The 23,609-nt window shown below is 45.5% G+C and overlaps 1 protein-coding gene across 3 annotated transcripts in view; it reads right to left on the bottom strand.

The window, feature by feature from the left end:
• Positions 1 to 23,609, bottom strand: part of Kif13b (kinesin family member 13B) — a 159,051-nt gene that overhangs the window by 12,025 nt on the left and 123,417 nt on the right. For all 3 annotated transcript variants that reach the window (XM_021181269.2, XM_021181270.2, XM_029469046.2), the window contains exons 32-37: positions 22,977 to 23,069; positions 19,732 to 19,884; positions 19,432 to 19,509; positions 16,906 to 16,959; positions 9,655 to 9,766; positions 8,475 to 8,608 (exon numbers count right to left, since the gene is read on the bottom strand). In XM_021181269.2, the coding sequence (XP_021036928.1) occupies positions 8,475 to 8,608; positions 9,655 to 9,766; positions 16,906 to 16,959; positions 19,432 to 19,509; positions 19,732 to 19,884; positions 22,977 to 23,069 (624 nt within the window). The remainder of the gene's footprint in view (positions 1 to 8,474; positions 8,609 to 9,654; positions 9,767 to 16,905; positions 16,960 to 19,431; positions 19,510 to 19,731; positions 19,885 to 22,976; positions 23,070 to 23,609) is intronic.

The raw sequence follows: 23,609 nt of genomic DNA, 5'->3' as shown, positions 1-23,609 counted from the left end.
TGTCTCCCCAGGGTCTTGAACAGCCCCAGCAGGGGAAGAGCTCAGTGCAGTGAAGGGGTGGAAACTGGAAGGGGTGGGGCCTCGAAGTCTTTGTGTGATGACAGTGAGGAGAATGCTTCCTTTGCAAGACTGGTTAGGAAGGGAAGACACCGGGATGAGAGATCAATGAACACATTATTGCAGTGGTTCCACAGAGAGTTCCTGAGGGCCTAAACTTGGATAGGAAGAGAAAGAAGAGGAAACAAGAAGTGAGATGAATGTTTGGAGGCTGAAGAAGTTAGAGGCATTACCCAGGCGGAGAGGAGAAAGGTGGACAGAGTACCCAACACACTGTGTATCCACATATGGGGCTGGGGGAGAGGCTCAAGCAGTAAGGTACCAGATACAAACGAAGCTGGGCCTTCTGCAAGCCACTGCTCCTTCACACACAGCAGCTCCACCCTCCAAGCTCAGCCATTTGAATACTCCTTTGCACATTCCCTGCACAGTAGCCTCTATTTCAGGAGCTCTAAACACTTCACATCGTAAATTCATTAATCCTTATGACACATCTGGTAACTATTAATAAAAACTACTGCAAAGTATTTCACAACCATAAATATTAAGAAGTCCCGCGAGAAGGGTGGATATAATTATCTGTTTCCTGCTCCAGAACCAGGGCTTAGGGAGCCCAGCACTGAGTGGAGTCAGCGATGCTCAGGGGCCTTTGTGTGGTCTGCTGAGCACTGCTGAGACCCAGCAGACCCATGTTCAGCCACCACAACCTGGCAACAGTTCAGGGAAATGGTGCCAGTCATTTCTGAGATCACATCTCACTCAGACTTCATGAATACCCACTCCCTTCCCTATGCCACAAACATATTTGGCAGCACCTGCTGGGACCCTGCACTGGCTGTGCCTCTGTCTGTGGAGTTCAGAAGGAACACCTTGCCCTCCACTCTTAGGAGAGCACCAGTAAGTGCTGTCTTTGTGTTTTCTGAAGAAATAAACATGTACATCAGTCATTTAACAAACAGCACAAAGAATAAAACAAGACAGTGGGGAAAGATGGATCCTTGTAAATTTTAGCATAAAGCTGTAAAGGGAACAAGAGAAGCTGGACAAAGGAAGTACTAATTACCTTAAACAATACTGAATTCTCACCTATAATTTTTACATTTATAAACCTTTTCTAACATCTACCTACTACCATGAATTTGATCAAAATGGTGACCAAGTTAATACTCAGCTTTTATTTAAATAAATATTAGTCAACTATTTAGGCCCAAGTAGGAGAAATTAGTTTTATAAGAGTTGTAAATTTTATTTTTTGCTACAAATAATCAGAAGTCAACATCTCACCTTCTGATATGAGGAAATTCTAAGCAGAGTCTAGATGCAGGGCATTAGAAATGGCTAGCTTTAACAAATCTGATAAAAGTAGCGCCTCTGATGGGATAATAGCCACATGCTACTGAGGACCAAGCCTGACCCATAAGCTCATCAACAGAGGCCTGTGTCAAGGACTATGTTCATATAGTGAGGGCAGAGGCATGCTCAGGGAAGGCTCTGGCCTTGCCAGGGGTATCTGAAGCTATGTTGTCGTTGAAGCCCTCAGTGCCTGGTATTACCATGTTCCAAGCTGCCTTCTGCTTTACACTCTGACAGGCTGATGGGGGTGGAGTGTGTCAGCCATGATGAAGCCAGCTTTTTACCTGGTGGCTCTATTTCAAATGGAAAAGTGGGTGTCTGACATACACAGCACCCTTAGATTACCTTGTCACCAGCACAAGGTACATATATGAAGGTGGTGCTCCAGTCATATGTGTTCTCTAGATGACCACATGTGGGGTGGGGTGAGCTGATCATTACAGGTCCTGGTCAATCACAGGATCCAACTGTCAATCATAGGAGGGGACAAAATTTCTGACAAAACACAACAATCACTGTGAGGGCTTTATGCATACTTGAATAGTCTTCCCATTGCCTTCTGGAATCTTCCTTGCAGACCGGGGTGGCAGGGGGGAAGTACTCCAACACACAGACCTGACATTCTAACTCCCTATTCTGAAGCAGCCTACAGTCTCCCTGCCCATGGACATCTTTTAAAACAGGAACAAGAGGGACAAGGAAATATGGGTTGAAGAGGCTCTTTTCTCTCTAGTTTGGTCCTTCAAAGACTTCCTTGATTCAGCGATTCTATGAACACCATTACTTATTTTTAATCAGACTCAGCTGATCCTATTCAGCTCATGCTGTGAACTAACTCTAAGGCTCTAAGGCGCTACCTCCATCTCAGAGTTTCCTCAACAGGTCAGCACTAAGTGACAGTGGCCTGCTGCACCTGAGGCTACAGTGCAGAAGAAGCAGAAGTCCCTGCAGCCGTACAGCCATACTACCCAAGAGGGCGGAAAGAGGAAAGCAGGCCAGAGGGAGCTCACTTGTGCTGCTGGGAAGTCAACCTGACTTTCATTCCCCGAGCTAATCAATGCAGCTACCTGGAATCTCAAGCTCTGAAGAACACCAACAACTTCATAGGAGCACAGACTTCCAGACACGTGAAGAGAGCTATCATGGCAAATTAATTCCATCTGACTAATTAGAGAGCAGGAAGTCCTTTCAATTACTGTATGTGCTGTCTGAGAAATACACTTGAACACGGGTGCGGGTTTCATTAATTGTAGTTCATTATTTTCCAGATTCGTTACTAAATGTGCCTCGGAAGGTCAAAGACAGCAATTTTGTCAGCTGCCACCTCTTTCCATGCAATATCTTTGCATTTCTGGAACTCAGACAGAAACTGATTACAACCAGAACTGCTCTCTGTGAAAATGAGAAACCCAACTCTTTCTGAATACCCTCATACAAAGAAAACAACACACAAGTTATGAGAATCTTGTTTGTAAAACAGGAACTAGGAACTTCCATCACAAAAGAAAAGACCATGAGCCACACACAATCCTGAATCAAAGCCAGGAACCAAAGCCTCTGGGCCACTCTCTGGCTCAGATGCACTGAGCACATATCTTCCTTCCAGTGCCCTGCCTGCCTTGCATGAGGGACAGCAGAGATGCTCCTGCCCTGCCCTGCATGAGGGACAGCAGAGACTGCTCCTGCCCTGCCCTGCATGAGGGACAGCAGAGACTGCTCCTGCCCTGCCCTGCATGAGGGACAGCAGAGACTGCTCCTGCCCTGCCCTGCATGAGGGACAGCAGAGACTGCTCCTGCCCTGCCCTGCATGAGGAACAGCAGAGACTGCTTCTGCCCTGCCCTGCATGAGGACAGCAGAGATGCTCCTGCCCTGCCCTGCATGAGGGACAGCAGAGACTGCTCCTGCCCTGCCCTACATGAGGGACAACAGAGACTGCTCCTGCCCTGCCCTGCATGAGGGACAGCAGAGACTGCTCCTTCCCTGCAAATGCCAAGGCCACCGATGAAAGGGTTCCTGGCAGTGCTCATTCTCACACCACAAACTTGCATTTCTCTACCAACTCATCTGCCCTGCCAGGGGAGTGATAGAACCATGAGAAGACTCTGAGCCTCTTCTACCCTTGGGCCTCAGGTTAGCATCCCCTCTAGAAAACACTGTTTGCAAACGCAGGAATGGCCAGCGTCTGGGTTGCTGTAGAGAGCAGTGTGTGGTTACTTGCTCTCATAGCTGTCTCTATGCTCTGCTAACTCGAATCCCAGTTCTCTGAGACAACACTTCAGAGAAATTGTTCTTGTCATTCTTCTTCTGAGGCGTCAGCACCAGGGTACTGACAGGCAGCAAACCCGCTCCTCAGTCCTTTCTCACAGAGCATTTCATGTCTATCTGCTACAGCGCCACCCTGTGCTGCTGCTCTTCCTGGCAGCCTTGAATGCCCTGATGCTCGTTGGCCACTGAGCCTCCAGAGAACTCGCAACATGGGACTGTCTCAAAGGAAGTGTTAAGCTCCAAACTAAACTGTGATCATCAAAAAGGAAGCCACTCAATTCCTCTCCTCTTAAGAAAGAAGTGAAAGTGGGTTCCAATTAACAGGCCCATGCCCCTGAACATGGTATACAGGCTTGCATCTGGATCTCTGCTTCTGTTTCTCTCTCTCTCTCTCTCTCTCTCTCTCTCTCTCTCTCTCTCTCTCTCTCTCTCTCTCTCTCCCCCAGCTGTCTCTAAGTCCCACAACATTAACCGCTGGACCACGCTTCCTGCCTCAGAGATGGGACAGGTCCTGTGAGGCATGTTCACTGACAGGCTTTTTCTAGGTTTCATCTTGGGTCACGTTCTAAACATCTCAACATCAGTTTGCTGCTTACTTAAGGAACATCTGAACAGACACTGGCAGCAAATAAAACCTCAGGGTGCTTATGCCTAGCTAAACTACCGTCACCAACATCAGATATCTACACAAGAGTGATGGCGGAGCCAGGCGGCAAGCAAGGTCATCAAACATTGGTCATGGAGTTCTTTTTACCAGGTTGGTGACACGGAGCAGGTGACTGGTATGTAGTCCCTTTAGCACCACGATGCCACTAAGTCCTCCTTAAAGGGGGAGACGGGGTGGCGGCCACCAACATAGAGATGCACTATGCTCGCCAGATGCCTAATGGCCGAAGAGTGGCTTCTTTAGGTGCCAGGGCTCTGTCTTAGGCCTTATACAGCCAACACTGTGCTTGAGACTCACATGCTGACACCCTATAACTGAGAAGTATGGCAGATCATAGCAAAAATATAAGTTTTAAAAAGCAAACAACTTAAAAAAAGAATTTTAAAAGAAATATTTGGAAGGGAACCCTAAAGTTCCCTTTTGAGTGCTGTGCATTTTGCAGTTACTACAACAATAGAGAGAGGGCCCACACTGACAAGGGAGGCACAGGACGACAAAGAATCCAGCAGCCTTGCCGGGTGGAACTGGGAACTAGTCCTACTCAGTGCTCTGCTGGGTAGTTTTATATCAACTTGACACACGCTAGAGTCGTCAGAGAGAGGAGAGCCTCAACTGAAAAAATGCTCCATCAATCTCTCTGTAGGTAAACCTCAACCTCACTAATGCCACGGCCCTTTAATACAGGTCTTCATGCTGTGGGACCTCCAACCATTTCACTGCTACTCCATATCTGTGATGTTGCTACTGTCAGGAATCATAATGGAAATATCTGTGTTTTCTATGGTCCTGGGTGACCCCTGTAAAGGGTCATTCTGCCCCACTGGGGTCTCGACCCACAGGATGAGAACCACTGAGCCTAGGGCGTGTTCTTAGTGACTGATGTGGGAGGGCCCAGCCCACTGTGGATGCTGGCATTCTTGGGCTGATGGTCCTGGGTTCTGTAAGTAAGCAGGCTGAGCAAGCCCTGTGGAACAAGCCAATAAGAAGTACCTACCCCTCCCTGGCCTTGGCACCAGCTCTGCCTCCAGGTTCCTGCTCTGCTTGGGTTCCTGTCCTGACTTCCTTCAATGATAAACCACAAGGCAGAAGTGTAAGCCGAATAACCCTTACTTCCCCAGCTTGCTCTTGGTCCTGGTGCTTCATCACAGCATTGGTAACTCAAACTAAGACAGTGGTCCTCTGGAACAGGAGCATCATTTAAATGAGATAAGCCGGTTCCACTATTGTCAAGCTCAGGACCTTACTGTTCCACCCATTCCCCCCCCCCCAGAGGCCCCTACAAGACAACACAAAGATGAAGGCATTGCCACAGGCCGATCGCCAACTAACCCAGAACTGCTAAGACTGGGTAGGCCTTCAAGAGCATGGACCACTCTTGCCCTGGATTCTACCAGCAGAACACAAAAGGTCAGAGGCCAGGGCCACAAAAAAAGATGACCCAGTTCTTGAAGAAACCACATGGAAGGATTTTTTTTTAAGTCAAAATCTCAACCACCAGGTATGCAATCGGACTTCCAAGAGAGTGAAGAATGGAAGAGGAACATACAGGAGCCAGGCGCGCTGACACTGAAGCCCCACCCAAGGGTGCACACCCAGGGAGCAGCAGCACAGAGCACACTTCAAGTGACCCAAGTTGCAAGAAAACTAATGTTGACACTGTCACTTGCAATTAGAATTTCCATCCCACAGAGCTTTAGCAGGCAGTCGGGGAAGGTGAGAGGCCGAGGCAGTAGCTCTGGGGTTGGATGGAGCAGCAGAGGAGGCAGTGCATTTTGGGTAACTGAATCCCAGGAGAAAAATCAGGGCTTCAGGAATTTGTTTTAATGGCATGTCCATCCACCTAGGAGAGAAAGTTCACAAATATGTCTTGACACCGCAAGACCCCACTCAGTTGTGCCTGTCTCACTGCTAACCTACAAACAGTGCTTTCTACACATGTGACAAAGGTCCACACAGGGCCGCATCTCCATCTGCATACAAATAGACAATGAGACAACTTTATATCTCCAACTTATGAGGATGATTCAAGGCAAATGAGCCCTGCCCACTGGAGTTATATTCCAGAGGGAGACGGTCAACAAACAAAAACCTAGAAGTTCCCAGGAAAAAGGCATGTGTATCTGTGGGGGGTGGTTTGCTCTTTTTATTTGGCTCACAGAGAGGGCTGGGATGCACTTAGCTGTGCTTCCACTGAGTGGCCTCCATGACAGCATGGCTCTAAACCAAAGCAGGAGAAACAGGGTGGCCACCAGCACTGGAAGAAGAGGTAGACTGAAACTGAATGACATGTGCTGGTGTGTTCGTGGGATAAAATGGGAGTGGGATGTCTTAGAATGGCACACAGCTGGCAGGCAGCATACACAGACTAAAGGAGGGCACTCACTGCTGGAGGGTGCTATAAGCCACAGTAAGAGTGCAGACTTTGATTTCATTTCCAGGTGCCTCACATGAACAGTTTAAAAAGAGAATGAAGTGAGCTACCCAGGGGAAGAAACTGGTTAAATGTGGATAAATATAGAAGGCCACGAAGGTACCTGGACACCCAGCCTAGGACAGGCCACCAAGAAGGACTTGCTGTTGGTGATACAAGGCTTATGGTTTTATGCATATGAGGACAGAGACTACAACCTTGAGGATATGGAAGCATCTGCCCCAGGAGATGTTTTCACAAATCACCGTTAATGTTTTAGCTACACCACAAGGCACGGTCACCAAGCCCAGTGTTAATTTATATTTTCATACATTTCTTGTCACCTGGACATGACAGACTGCCTCTCTGTTCCCATCAGGTTTGTCTCTAACAGCTGCTGCTCCTTTCACTCTCATGAGCTCTCCATGCAGCCAGGGCTTGGACTTGTTCGCTGAGAACTGAAAAGAAAAGCTGCTTGTCTTCAACATGACTCCTCCCCTGCCATTTAGACAACTACTGCAGTGAAGAGCAGCTGGAACTGTGGTCATCAAGCTCCATGTAATGTCACCATAGTGCTTACAGAAGGCAGAAGACATGGTGGCTGTCCCATATGGGCTTTGGGTCACCAGGGCAGATTGGGGAAGGGCAATTTCTTTACATATACTTTAGTAATGCAGGGACCCTCCCATCATACTTGATGAAACAATGACCAGTTTAAAGCTGCATAGCGTGCACAGTGATGAGCCCTGGGAAAGTCAACTTTGCCTGCCTGCGCCCTCCATTCACAGACACATCTCAATAACATCAAATGACCTTTGACCTGCCTAGCTACATGTACTTGAAAACATTTTCAAAATTACTGTGTTTCACTTTGCCATCTGCTCTGTGTGCTGATGTGCAAGTTGGTATCACACTAGGCAGGAAGCTCTCTCTACATACAGAATAACTTATTGACGCCAACACAATCTCTCCTGAAGATGCCTTCATACAAGCCCTTAAGAATCGCTCTGCCTCCGACGCTACTGACCTACATTCCTGACAATGGGACATTTGAAATATGGAGGAGCTGGTGTTAAGACCCACTTACACAGCTGCACCTGCATGGTTTATGTTTCTGAATGAGTAGAACTAAATCTCATTTAACATTCTCTGTTGAGATAAAGCCTCCATGACTACAAACTGCATCTCCAGGTGGGTTCCTTTCACCACCGTATGAAAGGAGCTTCCTGGTTGTTGGGAAATCCTAGAACATTTTCTCTAACGATCCATTGCTACACAAAGTGTTTTAAACAGGAGGAAGACAAGTGACTACTTTGAGTCAAAGAACTGATTGTCCACTGGACATTGAGGGTGGGGTGAATTATGATTCAAGATTGTTTGAAAAGTGAAATCAAGAATTAAAAATAGAATTACATTTTCTACTTGGCAACACAAACAACACTAAGTGCACCTTCATAAATTGGACGATTGTTGTACTAAGTGATAGCACCATGAATCACATTAGTAGCAGACTTGGCAGTTTTGTTTGGAGCAGAAAGGATGGGGTGTCAATATGTGCAAACAGCTGTTATCTGGAAAGAGGGGAGAGGCATTATGACAGCCTCTGCCAGGGTCAGAAGCTGCATTAATGACCTCACGGGCCTGTTCCTCTATCTCCAGCTTCAGAACCACAACACAGTGCCAGCAACAGCTCAGGGAAACATTCACTGTGGTTTCCTCACCTGGTGCGCAAGGGGAGATGAGTGTCTCCCCCTTCTGTCATCCCGAACAGGGAAGAGAGACTTCAGCAGCTTTGGCATCTGTGGCACCAGGGACTTCACTGGGTTCAAGTAAGAGGCTGCCACGCCTCCCAGTCCTGTCAGAGTGAAGTGAAAACAAAGGCACATAACACTTGCTCTGCATTTGCCAAGAGTCACTTGTAAGCAAATCCCGCAGTATAAACTACTACAGGCATCACTAAAATCATTAGTAGGAAAAGATCACCATAGCTGGCATCTACCAATTTAGACAGCAGTACTAAAGCAACCATGATACTCTAGAGTGCATGGCTCCTGCCAGTGTTGAGGAATAACTTCTGCTCTAGAGGAAGGAGAACTCTGCTTTTGGGTGTGCTTGGTTCTGTGTGCTCACTTGCTTGTGGTGTTTTGAAGGTTTGTTTTCAAGACAGGGTCTCACTACAAACACCAAGCTGGCCTTGAACTCACAGGGATCATCCTCCGGCTCTACCTCCCCAGTGCTGGGATGGAAAATGTGCGCCTCACACCTCACTATGAATCTTGATAAGAACAGTGAAAATAAATACTGTAACATTTATAAGAATAAACAATAACCTAGACAATACCAAAAACTTTTTGGTAACTGGGACTTAGGAAGCAGTCTGATAAGGAACACAAAAGTCGAGATCACTCCACACTAAAGAAAACTTGAGTCATAATTCAAAATCTTCTATACAAAGAAAATGCCAGCTTCAGACAGCATCACTAAGTAATCCTGTCAAACATTTAAGGAGTATGTATTACCAATCACACAGAAACCCATGCACAAAAGAAAGGAGAACAGCTTTCCAAAGCACTGTGTGAGGCCAACACAATCTTGATAGCAAAACTTAGCAGATATGAGGACGTAAAAGCTGAAAGTCATCATGGACCACAAATGGACAATAAGTTTAACAAACAAGCTGAGCAATAAGAAGACAAGAGGGTCACGGGGTAATTTATCAGAAGAATACAGGGTAAAGTCACCACCCTTCCAAACCAATGCCACCCAACATGCTAAGAACAGGTGACATTCTGATGGACATGAATAGTCTGTGTGTGGACCTAGCAGGACATCCTGATTGAACCTTTTTCTGAAAAATACTCAAATTTCATGGCAGTGACTGGCAGATTAAAAAAAACTTACCAGGATCAGGAGACTGGTTATTTTGGGGCGAAACAGAGAGAGCTGGAGGGCCTGGAGCTATTCCTCTGGAAACTAGTGTTTGGGACACATCCTGTTGACTTTCCCACCGGCCCTATTAAGCACAGGGACAAAAGTAAGTCATCTTGTTTCAAATTAAGAACTACATTTAAGAAAAAAATTATACAACACTGCAGAAAAAGCCTACTAGCATTACTAAAACGCTATTCTCTGGGATGGAAGACTGACTGTATCACTCCTTCTTAAGCTTCCATGTGCTCATGGGGCTGAATCCCCTCATAGATGAATGTTCACTGCAGACTCCTCTCCACTTTACAACCTGTGACTGACAACTAGTAATCCCAAAATCTACTGCATCCTGCCACCTCCTCAACACAGGCTCCTTTAGAAATAAATGCCCTCCAATGCTGCCCTGGCTCCTATGGCTGGAGATGACACCCTCACTCCTAATCCTCAACTGGAGCCCACGGATGGGCGGGGCCTCCTCTTCCCACCGTTCTAGGAGGTAGCATAGTACTGAGCCTCAAGTTGTGACCAGATCTTAAGCTCTCTTTCGTTCTGTGATAACTCAGGTCTTTCTCACTGAGGTTAAGTAACAGTTTTAATGTTAGTTTAACTGAGCGTGCTACAGACAAAGGACCCAGGGTTAACTAGAATGTCCTGAGGGCTGCTGAGAAGCAGGGTGGAAATGTGAGTCCAGGAAGGCTCAACACTGAGGGGGACAGTCCACAACTTCCTACATGCAGTAGGAATCCATCTGCTTTAGCAGCAGCCGAAGGACTGATCATAAAATCAATAAGCTCTAAGTGATCTGATCGTGTTCACCACAGAGAACTCACTCAGCACTTGATGGCATTAAAACAAAACAAAACAAAAAACACTGATGCTCTCTCTGAGCAGTCATTAGGAAACAGACAGAAAACAGACTCCAGGCACATGATCGGGGCGAAAGAAACGCAGCTCCCGCTGGGCATCTACACCCCCACGGGTAACACACTTCCTTATAGACTACATTCTTCTGTTAATTTCTATTGTTAATTTTTGCATTCTAACTTAATTATCCTTCTTGGGATGCTGCCCACTTTAGGTTCCTTGAGGTGTCACATCAGTATCTGAACACTAAGGTCAGGAGTTTCAAGAGTAGCAGTGGAAGAGACGCTGAGATCTCTGTTCGAGAAGTCAAGTTCATACAAGGTTGTTCTGAAGACAACTTACTTCATTATAGAGTACATTTATTCTAATATCTTAGGCTCTCTTGTCTGGCAGCTGACACAACCACATTGTGTATCTTAGGAAACTGAGCAGCTGCGTTGCACTTAGCATCCAAGCTGTGTGACACAGAGTTGTTCAATAACAACTGAAGGAGGTGTCCCTTCCCTGGGGCACAATCAGGACTCCTGGCACCCAGTGCACAATGTCCCATGGAGGCTGAACAAGAGCAGTGGCTCTTCCTGCCTCACACCCCAAGCCTCTGAGTATAAATAAATGACAGGTCCAGGCAACACCCAAACACAGCCTAAGCACACTGCAGGCCTGTGAGCTAATGGCACATAGAGAGACCACCATAGCACCCCACACAGGTCCCTGTAGTCAGAGCAGACAGGGACCCTCACAGTCACTTGTTCCCAGCCTCACTGCCCAGAGTCAGGATCCGAGTACCCTGGCAGATCTGGCTCTGCTTCCTAGGGACAGATCTGAGGAAGAGCAAGGTGGGCCTCCCTTTCTGCCAGCCCCTAGAGATGCACAGAAACCTCCTTCCATGTGGTTCTCCTCCCCCTGCACAACTCACCAGAGATGACTGGAGCATCCAGGGCAGGGCTGCCCATGGTTGTGTGCCCCCCCCCACCCCCACCCCTGGCTGGACAGGACAAGTGCTGACTTTGCAATAAACTGGACCTGCCTGGCTATGCTAGTTTCTCCCTTTACTGAAATGCTGGGGGAGAAAACAGAATCAAAAACAAAGCAAAGCAAAGTACAGTTAAATGTACTTCAGAGGGAGTGAACTTTAGACTGTGGGTAGAGGGGACTTTGAGATTTTTGCTCTGGAGTTTTCTGAGCTCTCTCAGATGGCTCAGACCTGAAGGAGAAAAGGCATGGCACCTCCTTCCTTCTGCCATAGTCTCGAGCACCTGGCACCACATGGCACTTCCCAAAGACTGACTCGTCTATTCCTAATGCCTGCTTCCTTGTGAGCTTAAGATTCAGCCATGAAGATACTGGGAAACTGGATCCACACACTGAGACTAGTTGTTCTAAGAGGCAGAACTTAAAGAAAGAATGAAAGAAAGAAAGAAAGAAAGAAAGAAAGAAAGAAAGAAAGAAAGAAAGAAAGAAAGAAAGAAGAAAAAAGAAGAAAAGAGAAGAAGAAAAAGAAAAAGAAAAAGAAAAAGAAAAAGAAAAAGAAAAAGAAAAAAAATAACCTTTCAAGATTTTAGGAGGGGCCCCAGACTCAGAGACACAGCCCGTCCAACAAGTCTAGGAGGTCCCTGCACACTCCCTCTCCACCAGCCATCCTCCCTTCAGCCCCCTCTCTTCCACCAAATATAATTTTTTGGCTTTCTGTATAAGACTTTGACTTTGATCAGGAAAGTGACAAAACAGTAAATAAGAAGATGTGCCCATGTCATTTCCAGCCCACAGGCAGCTCTGATGCAGTTGAAGAGTGGGTGACTCACGCTTAGTATCTCTGGAACCAAAGCTGAGCTGATGGCAGTTCCAGGAAGCTGTGTTAGCTCCACCCTGCTCAAGACACCAGCTGACTTGAACTCTGCCAAGAGTTTCTGAGGAAGGCTGGGAACATACCTCAGTTGTAGAGCCCTTCCCTGGCATGCATGAGGTCCTAAAAAGCATCCCACAACAAAACCACTTCAGAGGACAACAGCACTACTTTACTAACTTAATACAAATGCCATCTCTAAAGTGGCTTTAGGTATGAAAACAGACTTGTTGACAGCTGTCCTTGTATTACAGGTCTCAATACATCGCCAGCTTTGCAGTGCCAAGGCCAGCAACAAGCTGAAATTAATTCTGCATGGGATACCCACAAGTAGACAGTCATAAAGAATCTGTTTTCATTGCATCTATTAAAAGTGCCTCTGAAACAGAGGCAAAGCATCCCATAACTGTAAGTCAAAACAGCACTTCAATATGGTCACATCTTATAATTTTAATTGGAAGACTTTTTGTGAGGATTTCCTTTAGCCTCTAAGAGAATGGCAATAATCAAGCTCTTTAATTACTTTACCAACTTAATTTTGGTGAAGCAATTCTGATTTTAACATGGGAAGAATAAATTAGGAGTAATAAATAAGTGTGTGTGTGCATGCGCACACAGACACAAGCACATGAGCGAGCATGAGCACACACATACATTCTGCTAACTGAAGCCAACAAGTTCTCATAGCCCATCAACCCCAGTTCAGTCAGCCTTTCCCGCTCTTGCCTTTTTACACCTCCTTAATGCCACCTGCTCCCAAGAATGAAATCTATTCTCATGACAAGAGAGCACAACAGGGGAAGGGAGACTGGGGCTGGCTCATGGACTCTTTGACAAACCATAGTACTCTGGCTAGCCTGTGATGTCTGGGATAAAACACTGCACACTCTAGCCTACAGCATAACCAACAACATTATCTGTAGCAGAACTGAGAGCAGCAAACAGAGTAAGAGAAAACTAGAACTGACCCCATGAATGCCTGCAAGATAGACATAACTAACATGAGGATAATTTTTGATGAATTCAAAATATATTTTCTAGCACTTTTAGCATCAAATCTGGGTTGAAATCTGTAGGACTAACTCCCTGACCATTAATTACTTCCTTGTAGAGAAATCAAGATGGAGCATTCTGCCCAAGTGCCTGTATGTGTGCATGTGCATGTGTGTAGTAGTACTGTGGTTATAGCATAGTGTGCAGTTGGTTTCCTCTGCCACCATCAGGATTACCCTGTAATACCCTAGTACCTGTGCCAAGTCACTGTAAGCACAGCTGTGGTTAAGAGTCTGACAGGTCCTCTGACCTTTTAAACATTGTCCATCTTAAGAACTCTCCTATAAATGTTCATAACCCATTTTATGCATTTAAAATGACACAGGCAATGTCCTTAACAGGCTACAGGGATGATTCTGAGGGAAACAGGATTCTTTTCTCACTGGGGAGAGACATGACATGAAACATTCATGTGCTGATCATCTTTTATAGTGCTTTGCTTTAGGCCCCCACACAGGAAAATGGGGAGCTATTTTGTGGTCTTTTTTCCATTCACGTGGTCTGTTAATACTCTTGTCTGCTGCCATCTGCCTGACCTACCACAGGCATCTGTGACAGAGCAGGTCTCCTCTTGGCCCAGGGGCAAAAGCAGCAGCCTAAGGTGGTACTCACAGGCTGCTTACAGCCAGATTGATAGGAGGATGCAAAGATGTCTCCATGGTAGAACTGACAACCATGAAAATCAGGCTATCTAAAGCCACAGCATTGGGGACAGGTGTGGGGGAGGGGGAGGAATGGAGGAGGGGGTAGGTGTCAAAGTCTGAGCACTGTAAACTGTACCAAGCCCCAACTCTCTGTAGCCTATAGGAAAGACCAAAAAGACCAAGTCACCAAGACAGAACCATCCCACAAGCAACTGGAAACAACAGCAACATTTTCTCCAAGTTATTCAGAAACCCCAAGAGAGAAGCTGCCAGGCCAGCAACAAAAACATGTGATATTCCTCCAACTCAAGTAAGACAGCAAACACAGGCTGCAAGAGACTCAGTCTCATCTCTCCCAGTGCTCAGCAGAAATGGCCTGGAAAGGTGCAGTCACCCAGTACCATCCCAAGCAACCCTAAATGCTATCCAAGTTCCAACATGATCTATCTGCCTCCTTTCTGTCAAACACAAATACAGAATAATTAGCAAGAATAGAAATAGCCTCATGATGTGGAGAAAGAGGAACACTCCTCCATTGTTGGTGGGATTGCAAGCTTGTACAACCACTCTGGAAATCAGTTTGGCGGTTCCTCAGAAAACTGGACATAGTACTACCAGAGGATCCAGCAATACCTCTCCTGGGCATATATCCAGAAGATGTCCCAACCGGTAAGAAGGACACATGCTCCACTATGTTCATAGCAGCCCTATTATAATAGCCAGAAGCTGGAAAGAACCCAGATGCCCCTCAACAGAGGAATGGATACAGAAAATGTGGTACATTTACACAATGGAGTACTACTCAGCTATTAAAAGGAATGAATTTATGAAATTCCTAGGCAAATGGATGGACCTGGAGGGCATCATCCTGAGTGAGGTAACACAATCACAAAGGAACTCATACAATATGTACTCACTGATAAGTGGATATTAGCCCAAAACTTAGGATACCCAAGATATAAGATACAATTTGTTAAACGCATGAAACTCAAGAAGAACGAAGACCAAAGTGTGGACACTGTGCCCCTTCTTAGAATTGGGAACAAAACACCCATGGAAAGAGTTACAGAGATAAAGTTTGGAGCTGTGACGAAAGGATGGACCATCTAAAGACTGCCATATCCAGGGATCCATCCCATAATCAGCTTCCAAACGCTGACACCATTGCATACACTAGCAAGATTTTGCTGAAAGGACCCAGATATAGCTGTCTCTTGTGAGACAATGCTGGGGCCTAGCAAACACAGAAGTGGATGTTCACAGTCAGCTATTGGATGGAACACAGGGCCCCCAATGGAGGAGCTAGAGAAAGGACCCAAGGAGCTGAAGGGTTCTGCAACCCTATAGGTGGAACAACATTATTAACTAACCAGTACCCCAGAGCTCTTGACTCTAGCTGCATATGTATCAAATGATGGCCTAGTCGTCCATCACTGGAAAGAGAGGCCCATTGGACTTGCAAACTTTATATGCCCCAGTACAGGGGAACGCCGGGGCCAAAAAGTGGGAGTGGGTGGGTAGGGGAGTGTGGGGGGGAGTGTATTGGGGACTTTTTGGATAGCATTGGAAATGTAAATGAGGAAAATACCTAATAAAAAAATTAATTCTAATAAAAAAAAAAAAAAGAAATAGCCTCATGAACACTACTTGGCCTTAACAATTATCATCAATCAGCCAATCTCTATTTCCCTACATACCCCTGAGTCATTCTGAACAACTCCCCCACAACACACTGCCATTATGACAATGCAGACTCCTATGTACTCTAGGGTCATCCTGTCAGCACAGCACCAACACTTAGCCAGGCACCTCAGAGTGACAAAAACAAACTGTGAGGGCTAACACCCAGATCAGGCAGCTACAAGAAGTGCTGACCTTTTTAAGCAAACAATAGTACATTTCTGTTTGCATAAAGCTGTTACTGGCATTTACATGTTTTCTTTTTTTTCTAATAGATAATAATAATTATAAATATTTTAATTTCTTGTAAGTTTTATATCATATCATAGCTTTCCTATTATAAATTCAATTTGAAATTTCTTCTTCATAAGTAAATGGAATATTGTAAGCAGAAAGATAATTTTTAGCAAAACATAACTTTTTTTTAAATTCTTTTTATTAGATATTTTCTTCATTTACATTTCAAATGCCATCCCAAAAGTCCCCTATACCCTCCCCCTGCCCTGCTCCCCTACCCACTTAATCCCACTTCTTGGCCCTGGCTTTCCCCTGTACTGGTGCATATAGAATTTGCTAGACCAAGGGGCCTCTCTTCCCAATGATGGCCAACTAGGCCATCTTCTGCTACATATGCAGCTAGAGACACGAGCTCTGGGGGTACTGATTAGTTCATATTATTGTTCCACCTATAGGGTTGCAGACCCCTTCAGCTCTTGGGTACTTTCTCTAGCTCCTACACTGGGAGCCCTGTGTTCCATCCTATAGATGACTGTGAGCATCCACTTCTGTATTTGCCAGGCACTGGGAAAGCCTCACAGGAGACAGCTATATCAGGGTCCTTTCAGCAAAATCTTGCTGGCATATGCAATAGTGTCTACGTTTGGTGGCTGATTATGGGATGGACCCCTGGGTGGGACAGTCTCTGGATGGTCCATCCTTTCGTCTTAGCTCCAAACAAAACCTAACTTTTTAATTCTAATATAGGGTGTTAGTGGATCTCAACGGCAGGATCAGAAAAACCAATGTGGAACTCTGTCCAATAAATGTTGCAAAGCCAAGATGTGTATGAAGGGATCAGACATACACAAGTACATAGGTTTGAGAAGATGAAAGAGGCAAGGAGCCTAAGTGCCAACTCACCTTGTTGCTGCCTAGACTGTGGGATGGGCTAAGCTCATGCCGGCTTCCTGACAACTGGGAAGAGATAAAAGAGATTAATGTAAAAGCATGAAAGCATCAAGAAAGAACCTGCTTTGAAAACTCAAATCAAACAGGGCCTGAGTGCCTGTGCCTCTAATCTCAGCATTTAGTAGGCAGAGGCAGGAGGATCACAGTGAGTCTGAGGTTATCCTGTTTCCCAGTCAGAGAGACACAGTGAGACAAAATCATAACCAAGACCAATACTGCAGACCAGTGAGTCTCTGGGATATGAAAACCACTGAGCAGTTTCCAGCAACTTTCCATGGGTAGTTTCCCTAGGCTTTCATGTCCACTAAACACTGGGGTGACACCTCACTGGGCCTGAACAGAAAACATTTCACTCCTTTAATGTCACTGGATCCTGCCATGGCCTGAGCCTTTTATCTAAGAATAAACTACTTAGATTACTGTTGAGGCTCGTGTGAGAGAAACAGCAAACAGCTTTAGGACTCATGGAATGAGGCCCACCGGCCAGTACAACCAACCACGATGGGTGTGCTGTGGAGAGGCAGAGCTCTGAGGACTATGTGTCCTGAGGACTTCAGGCTGTTGGAGTTTCTTTCGCTCTGCTTGTTGCCCTCCACCCTGTCATCACACCCCTCCTAATCAGTGAGCTGTATGAAAACTCTAAGGGGGTTTCCAGCCCCTCCTGGGCAGTGTTGTTGGTCCTTACAATAATAGTGATTGATCTTTTTCCAGCATTGCTGCTGCACAGATTAATGATTCGCCACCACCCCCGGAAAGAACTTAGAGGTGGAGCTTGTTAGTGCTGTCCACCACCCCTAGAAGGAATCTGGAGATGCAGACTGTTAGAGAAGTTAGGTTAAGATGTGTTTGCTAGTGGCTTTGATGCAGAAAATCTTGGGGGACAATTTAAAGTTCAGAAAGTCACACCCTCAATAGTTGAGGTCAGGGAACAAGAACAATGGCAGCCCAGCTAACACTAGATGGCATGCCTTTCTTGCCGAGCCTGGTCTGGTGATCAAGGCGATGATTATTCTCTTGTACCCATTTTTTGCCCTCGGCTTCCTGATGTGATTTGATAAAAACTTGTTAGCTGGTAGGTGTGTACCCTGATGACTGAAACCAGGAATGACTGACTGGCTTTTTACATAAAAATTTAGATTTGTGATTCTTTTAAAAAATTTTTATGATTGTTTTTTAAGATAAATAATGAAACAATTGATCCCTTCTCTGTAACTACAAACTGCAGCCTGCCAGTAAGAGAAACTGGCCAAGAAAGAAATATCTTGCTTGCTTACATTTTGTTAATCTATAACAAGTTGCTTAGATACGACTGTATGTGGATTCCTGGGAATAATTTGGTTTTTTATCTGTATTACGCGAAACATTTAATCATGTAAAGGCATTAGGGAACATACAATTTTTTTACTCATTGTAATCATTCACTTAAAGAAAAATAGAATACAGCCACATTGTAATTTTTGCACTGCTTGAGCGATTCTGCTGGGGGATATAAGCAGTAGGAGTTGCTTTATCCACCAAATAAAAGAGTGTGAGAGTGTACGTGAGTGTATGTATAAACGTGTGTGTGTTTGTGTGTCTGTGATATTTTCCACCTTTTTCTCCAGCCCTGGAGACTTTTTCCCCCACCCCAGAGCATTAAGTTTTACTCCCTCGGAGTAAAGTCTTCTTAATGATTAATCACAAACTCCATGCCCCTTCTCAGTGACCCTGACCTGTCTAAGGTGGCCTTAGGCAAATTATAGTACCCCAGATACCAAATCTCTGCATTTGCCAGTATGTTAGTAACTTTCTGAAGGGACCTGGAACTAGTGGCATTTCTACATGCCCGAGAGTGGCCCCGCACTTCAGGTCTTCGGTGGGCAGACAATTTTGCCTCCTGTACCTCTGCACCCACAGGCTCTCCAGAGGGAAACCTGCCCTGCCTGTCATTCACACTTACAGGTTTGAGCAGAGCAGCTGAGGGCAAAAGCGCACCGACTCTCCATACACACATCTTCACAGAAATAAGGAGCAGATATAAATAAAGAGCTGCTGGCTCACTTTTTGTCAATAATTATCTCCGTGTTCAATATGCACATAAACTATAATATAAATCAACCTATCTTAGCCACAGTTATATAAAATGCATATAACCTGTTTTACTCGTTTATACTACCCTAAATGGCCTGCAAAGTGATTGGTCTGCAAACATATACCAAACTTCCTAATTTAAAAATAATTAAAACCCAGAAAATGATTTCCTTGCTCTGGACAGCAAAGCTGGGGTTTAAGATCCACATACATTTGTGACCTTCCATCCTGTACAGGGCAGGTGGTGACGACAAATAAGCAATGTGTGCCCGTGACACTCAAGCAAGCATCCTGGGTCTAACAGCAGGCACAGCCGTGACAAGAGGAGGCAGAAAGAAAGGCATCCCGACGAGTAGTCAGGAAGGAGGGAGCAGACACCATTCTAGAGCAGCAGCAGGAGAGACTCACTCTGTTCATGCTGGGAGAGCTGATACTCCTTCGGCTCAGCTTCCCCTTCCCCGTCAGCTGCTCCTTCACGGCCACTTCCTGGGAATTGGAAAACACCAAGGAGAGGTCCACATGAGAGATGCACTCCAGCATACACGGTTCAAGGTTTGCTACATTCTAAATACCAGCCATGACTTGACAAAACAGAATGACCCCATTGCACTCAGTGGTTTTTGTGAGAGTAAACTCTTCAAACCAGACCCCAGAAAGTCAAGTATAGAGGTCAGATGGGACTCCACCACAGCACTGTTGACCGCTCACCTGACGCAGGCGATCTAAAGTCAGGAGGTTTTCCACAGCCAGCACACTCCTCAAGTACTTCTCAATATAGGCCTCAGAGTCAGCAGACGCTGGGTTTTCCACATTAGCTGCCATCCTTGCCAGTGCCTCTCGCTCCTCCACTCCCTGGGCATCCTGAAGAACAAAATGATGCACAGAAAAAAAACAAAAGGCTGAAATAGGGAGTGTTACAGATGCTTTACACACAGGCGCGCGCGCACACACACACACACACACACACACACACACACTCATCCTGAACTAAAGGATGCATGTTAAAACTACATTGAAGACATCATTACAGATGTAAACACACATGCTCACACAGGTACATGCTCAAGCATATTGATACATGCACAGTCACACACATACACACACATACACAGGTCTCTGAATTGACAAATTTCAATGGAACCCCAAGTTCCATTTTAAAATCAGCTTTTAGAACCCAAAATGCACTCTCTCCCAGAAATCATAACCCATCATTAGGTAGCAGCTTAACCTGGAAAGCAGGTTCAACGGCAGCTTTCACAAACACTCAACACAGTTGTACCCATTTCACAAACACTCAACACAGTTGTACCCATTTCACAAACACTCACTACTAATTACCACCTGGAAAGGATTCTGCAGGTGATGTGGAAATCCACCTACAGAAATGTTAGAAGTACCACTGTGACAGCAGGGCAAGATGGTGCCACCCCTGTGAGCTGGGTCAACCCACCAGACAAAGTGGAGACCTAACATCCCCAATATCCACATGAGATGCCGATGCAGTGTGGAGAAGGGAGTGGACGCCGGCAAGGCTAGCTGCTGTCGGGCAGCCCGATGCTCAGAATGCTGAGCTTCTAACACTGCCTGAGTCCTCCCTGGGCAGCAGCAGTGGCCAAAGGCTCTGGAGAACAGAGGTGAATCCCCACCCTGTTCTACTAACTGAGCTGCCCATTCTCATAAATGGACAACTTATGGGTCAGGAGAGGATGAAGAAACAATATTTGCTAACTCTGGAAACCTAGCTAATTACCAGCCAGCCAGTCACACAAGGGTGCATAGTCTTAAGCTGATTCCCCTACAGTCCTTCCCTTTTAACTCTTAGAAAGAACAATGAATGAAGCACAGAGTCAGCTTTTCTAGTCCAAGGTCTCGTAATTAGTCACGGCTGCAAACAGCTTCCTTGCTGACTGCCTGGGGTGGCTGAGAATGCATGGAGGGCCCTGCACAGGCTATACAAGGTGCTATCAGTTACACTCAGCCCTTGGCTTTGGGCTTGGGCAGGAGCTTGTTTATGATAGGGTCTCACTAAGTAATTCAGACTAGCCTCACACACGATCCTCCTACCTCAGTCTTCCAGGTCTACAATTATAGACACATACTCAAACCTGGCAACAGCCTAATTCTCAAATGGTGAAGAGGCTTTAATTCAAATTAAATACTTAAATAGTTAATGTTTAATATGTAAGACCAACTTTAAAAACCCAGGAAAGAAGAAGTTACCATTGGACACTTTTGAAGATAAGAGTTTTGCAATATAATGTAATAAGGCAAGACAACGCAAAGATTCCTCCATCTTGTATTCTTGCTGAGGTCATTTCAAGTTTAACTAGAAATGGATCTCCTTGATGCAGAATCCCATGGAAAATTACCCAATTCCAGTCTAGTAACCAAAGGTCGGGATGTCCTAGCTAACTTATCTTACTCTGTTTGTGCGGGAACCCCCTACAACTAACCTAACCTAACTTTTGTTAAACTGCTTGCTTCTGCAAAGTACCCCTGAAGCTTCAAGGCAAGATGCCAACACATGGTTTTGGCTTTAAAAGCCCTCCAAACCCTCTGGGTTGCACCTAGGTTCCTGAGTACCTGGATGTAGTCCCAGTCAGCTGGATGAGTACTTTATAAACTGTCTGAATGGTCATCTCTGGTGGACTCCCTGGAACAGTACAAAACTTAAAAACAAAACCTAGGTGACATCAATTTCTTGCTTCCTTTACAGACTATTAAAGCAGGGATTGCCTGGGCAGTGGTGGCGTATTCCTTTAATCCCGGGACTTAGAAGGCAGAGGCAGTTGGATTTCTATGAGTTTGAGGCCAGCCTGGTCTACAGAGTAAGTTCCAGGACAGCCAGGGCTACACAGAGAAACCCTGTTTCAAAAAAAAAAAAAAAAAAGGAGTTATTGTCTACCTAACTATCCAAACACTCAGCAAAATCAATCCACAAATTCTACCACCTGGAATGAAGACTACAAGGCAGTACTGACAACCTGTGGGGAGGCCCCAAGTCTCTAGTCCCTGTGTCTGAACATCATTCTCTGGTTTAGAGTAAAGTATGCAGATTCACTTGATAACAAGAGACAGAGACTGGACTTCAGTCTGGTTCTGCATCAGACATAAATCTCTACACTGGACTGTTTTTGTGACTAACACCATATTGCTATTGCCTGTTGTGTTTCAAAATAAGAAGCCATTGAATTGCTTTTCAAATTGGAATTCTTGGCTAGAAATATGGCTCACTCAGTGGGTAGCAGCACCTGCAGCCCAAGCATGTTAGCTGACTCTGATCCCTGGACCCCTTGCAGGAGGCTGGATGCAGAGACACACATAGGTGAGTCTGGGACTCATAAGGCAAAATGGGAACAAACACAGGAGAACCTGCTAGAAGCTCAATGGTCAGTGACAGAGGAAGATTCTAGAAGGAGAGAGCCAACTCCTCAAAAAAGGTGTCCTCTGTTGCATGCCATGGTACTCTTCCCTCTCCTCACCTTGCTCACATACCCTCTCTCACACATTTACTCAATAAATAAACAACTTTTTTAAAACAAGAGAGTTCTTTAAACAAAATACTAAAATTTCAACTTTTAAGGCCACAGATACATTGTACTAAAAGTTTACAGTAGAGGACTCATCAAAACTTGTATACATTTTTCTCAGTAGATGGTTTGGGGTTTTACATTAATTTGTTTGTTTGTTTGTTTGTTTGTAGTAGGGAGCGTGTAAGTGCCACTGCACTTGTGTGAAAGTCAGAGGAAACTTGCACAGGTGGGTTATTTCCTTCAACCATGTGGATTCCAGGGACGGCACAGACTCGGGTGATAGGCTTGGCAGCAAGCCCCTCCCTCCACCTGCTCAGCATCCCCCAGCCCGTTTCATTGACTATGGTATTTCTTGGGTGGGTGACTGTTTTGAGGAGTTAGCATTACATGTTTATTTCCAGTTCAAACTTCCCAGAATACCTCTGGAATATTGGAGACGATTTCAAAGGTCACTCCACAGCCAGGAATAGAGCTCCGGTGAGACATCTTTTTGAGGAGACTTTGAGCAAAGCCCTAGAGAAAAATAAAATATAGACCATTATTTCCAAACTTGCTAGCTTTGTTTTCTGTAACAAAGAGCAAAAAAGGGCACTGTTCTCTCAGAGCTCAGATAAGAGCAGGCATCTGCCACAAGTGTGTGAGATCCCGAGCACCGGGCACAGCTCCTTCTCTTAAGCACAGCCCCAATGGACTGGCATGCACCTATAATGTGCCTTGGGTCCTGCACCTGATTAGGCAGAATTGAGACCTGGGATCTGGAAGCTGCCTCCAAGCATCTGAATAAACTCAGGAGACAGAAGATACAACCAGATGACCTTCTAAGGAAGATGGAAGCAAGGACTGGTGACGCTTACACTTTCCTCCTCCAGCACGATAGACGTCTGGGACCATGAATATTGACAAGTTGAGGCATTAAATTCTTGACCAAAGCAGGATCGTTATGAAGGATGATTTAAGAGTGCCTGGTCATTGTTTATGCTGACTGCGCTCTTTGCACAGTTAGAAATTGAACTGTTGAATTAATGCATAGATGACTCATTTAGAGAAGCTGCG

The sequence above is a fragment of the Mus caroli genome, unplaced genomic scaffold, assembly GCF_978045245.1.
Source record: "Mus caroli unplaced genomic scaffold, Mus_caroli_1 scaffold_12, whole genome shotgun sequence".
Taxonomy (NCBI): Eukaryota; Metazoa; Chordata; class Mammalia; order Rodentia; family Muridae; genus Mus; species Mus caroli.
The sequence above is the reverse complement of the archived record's forward strand: the minus strand, read 5'-3'. Positions and strand labels throughout refer to the sequence as shown.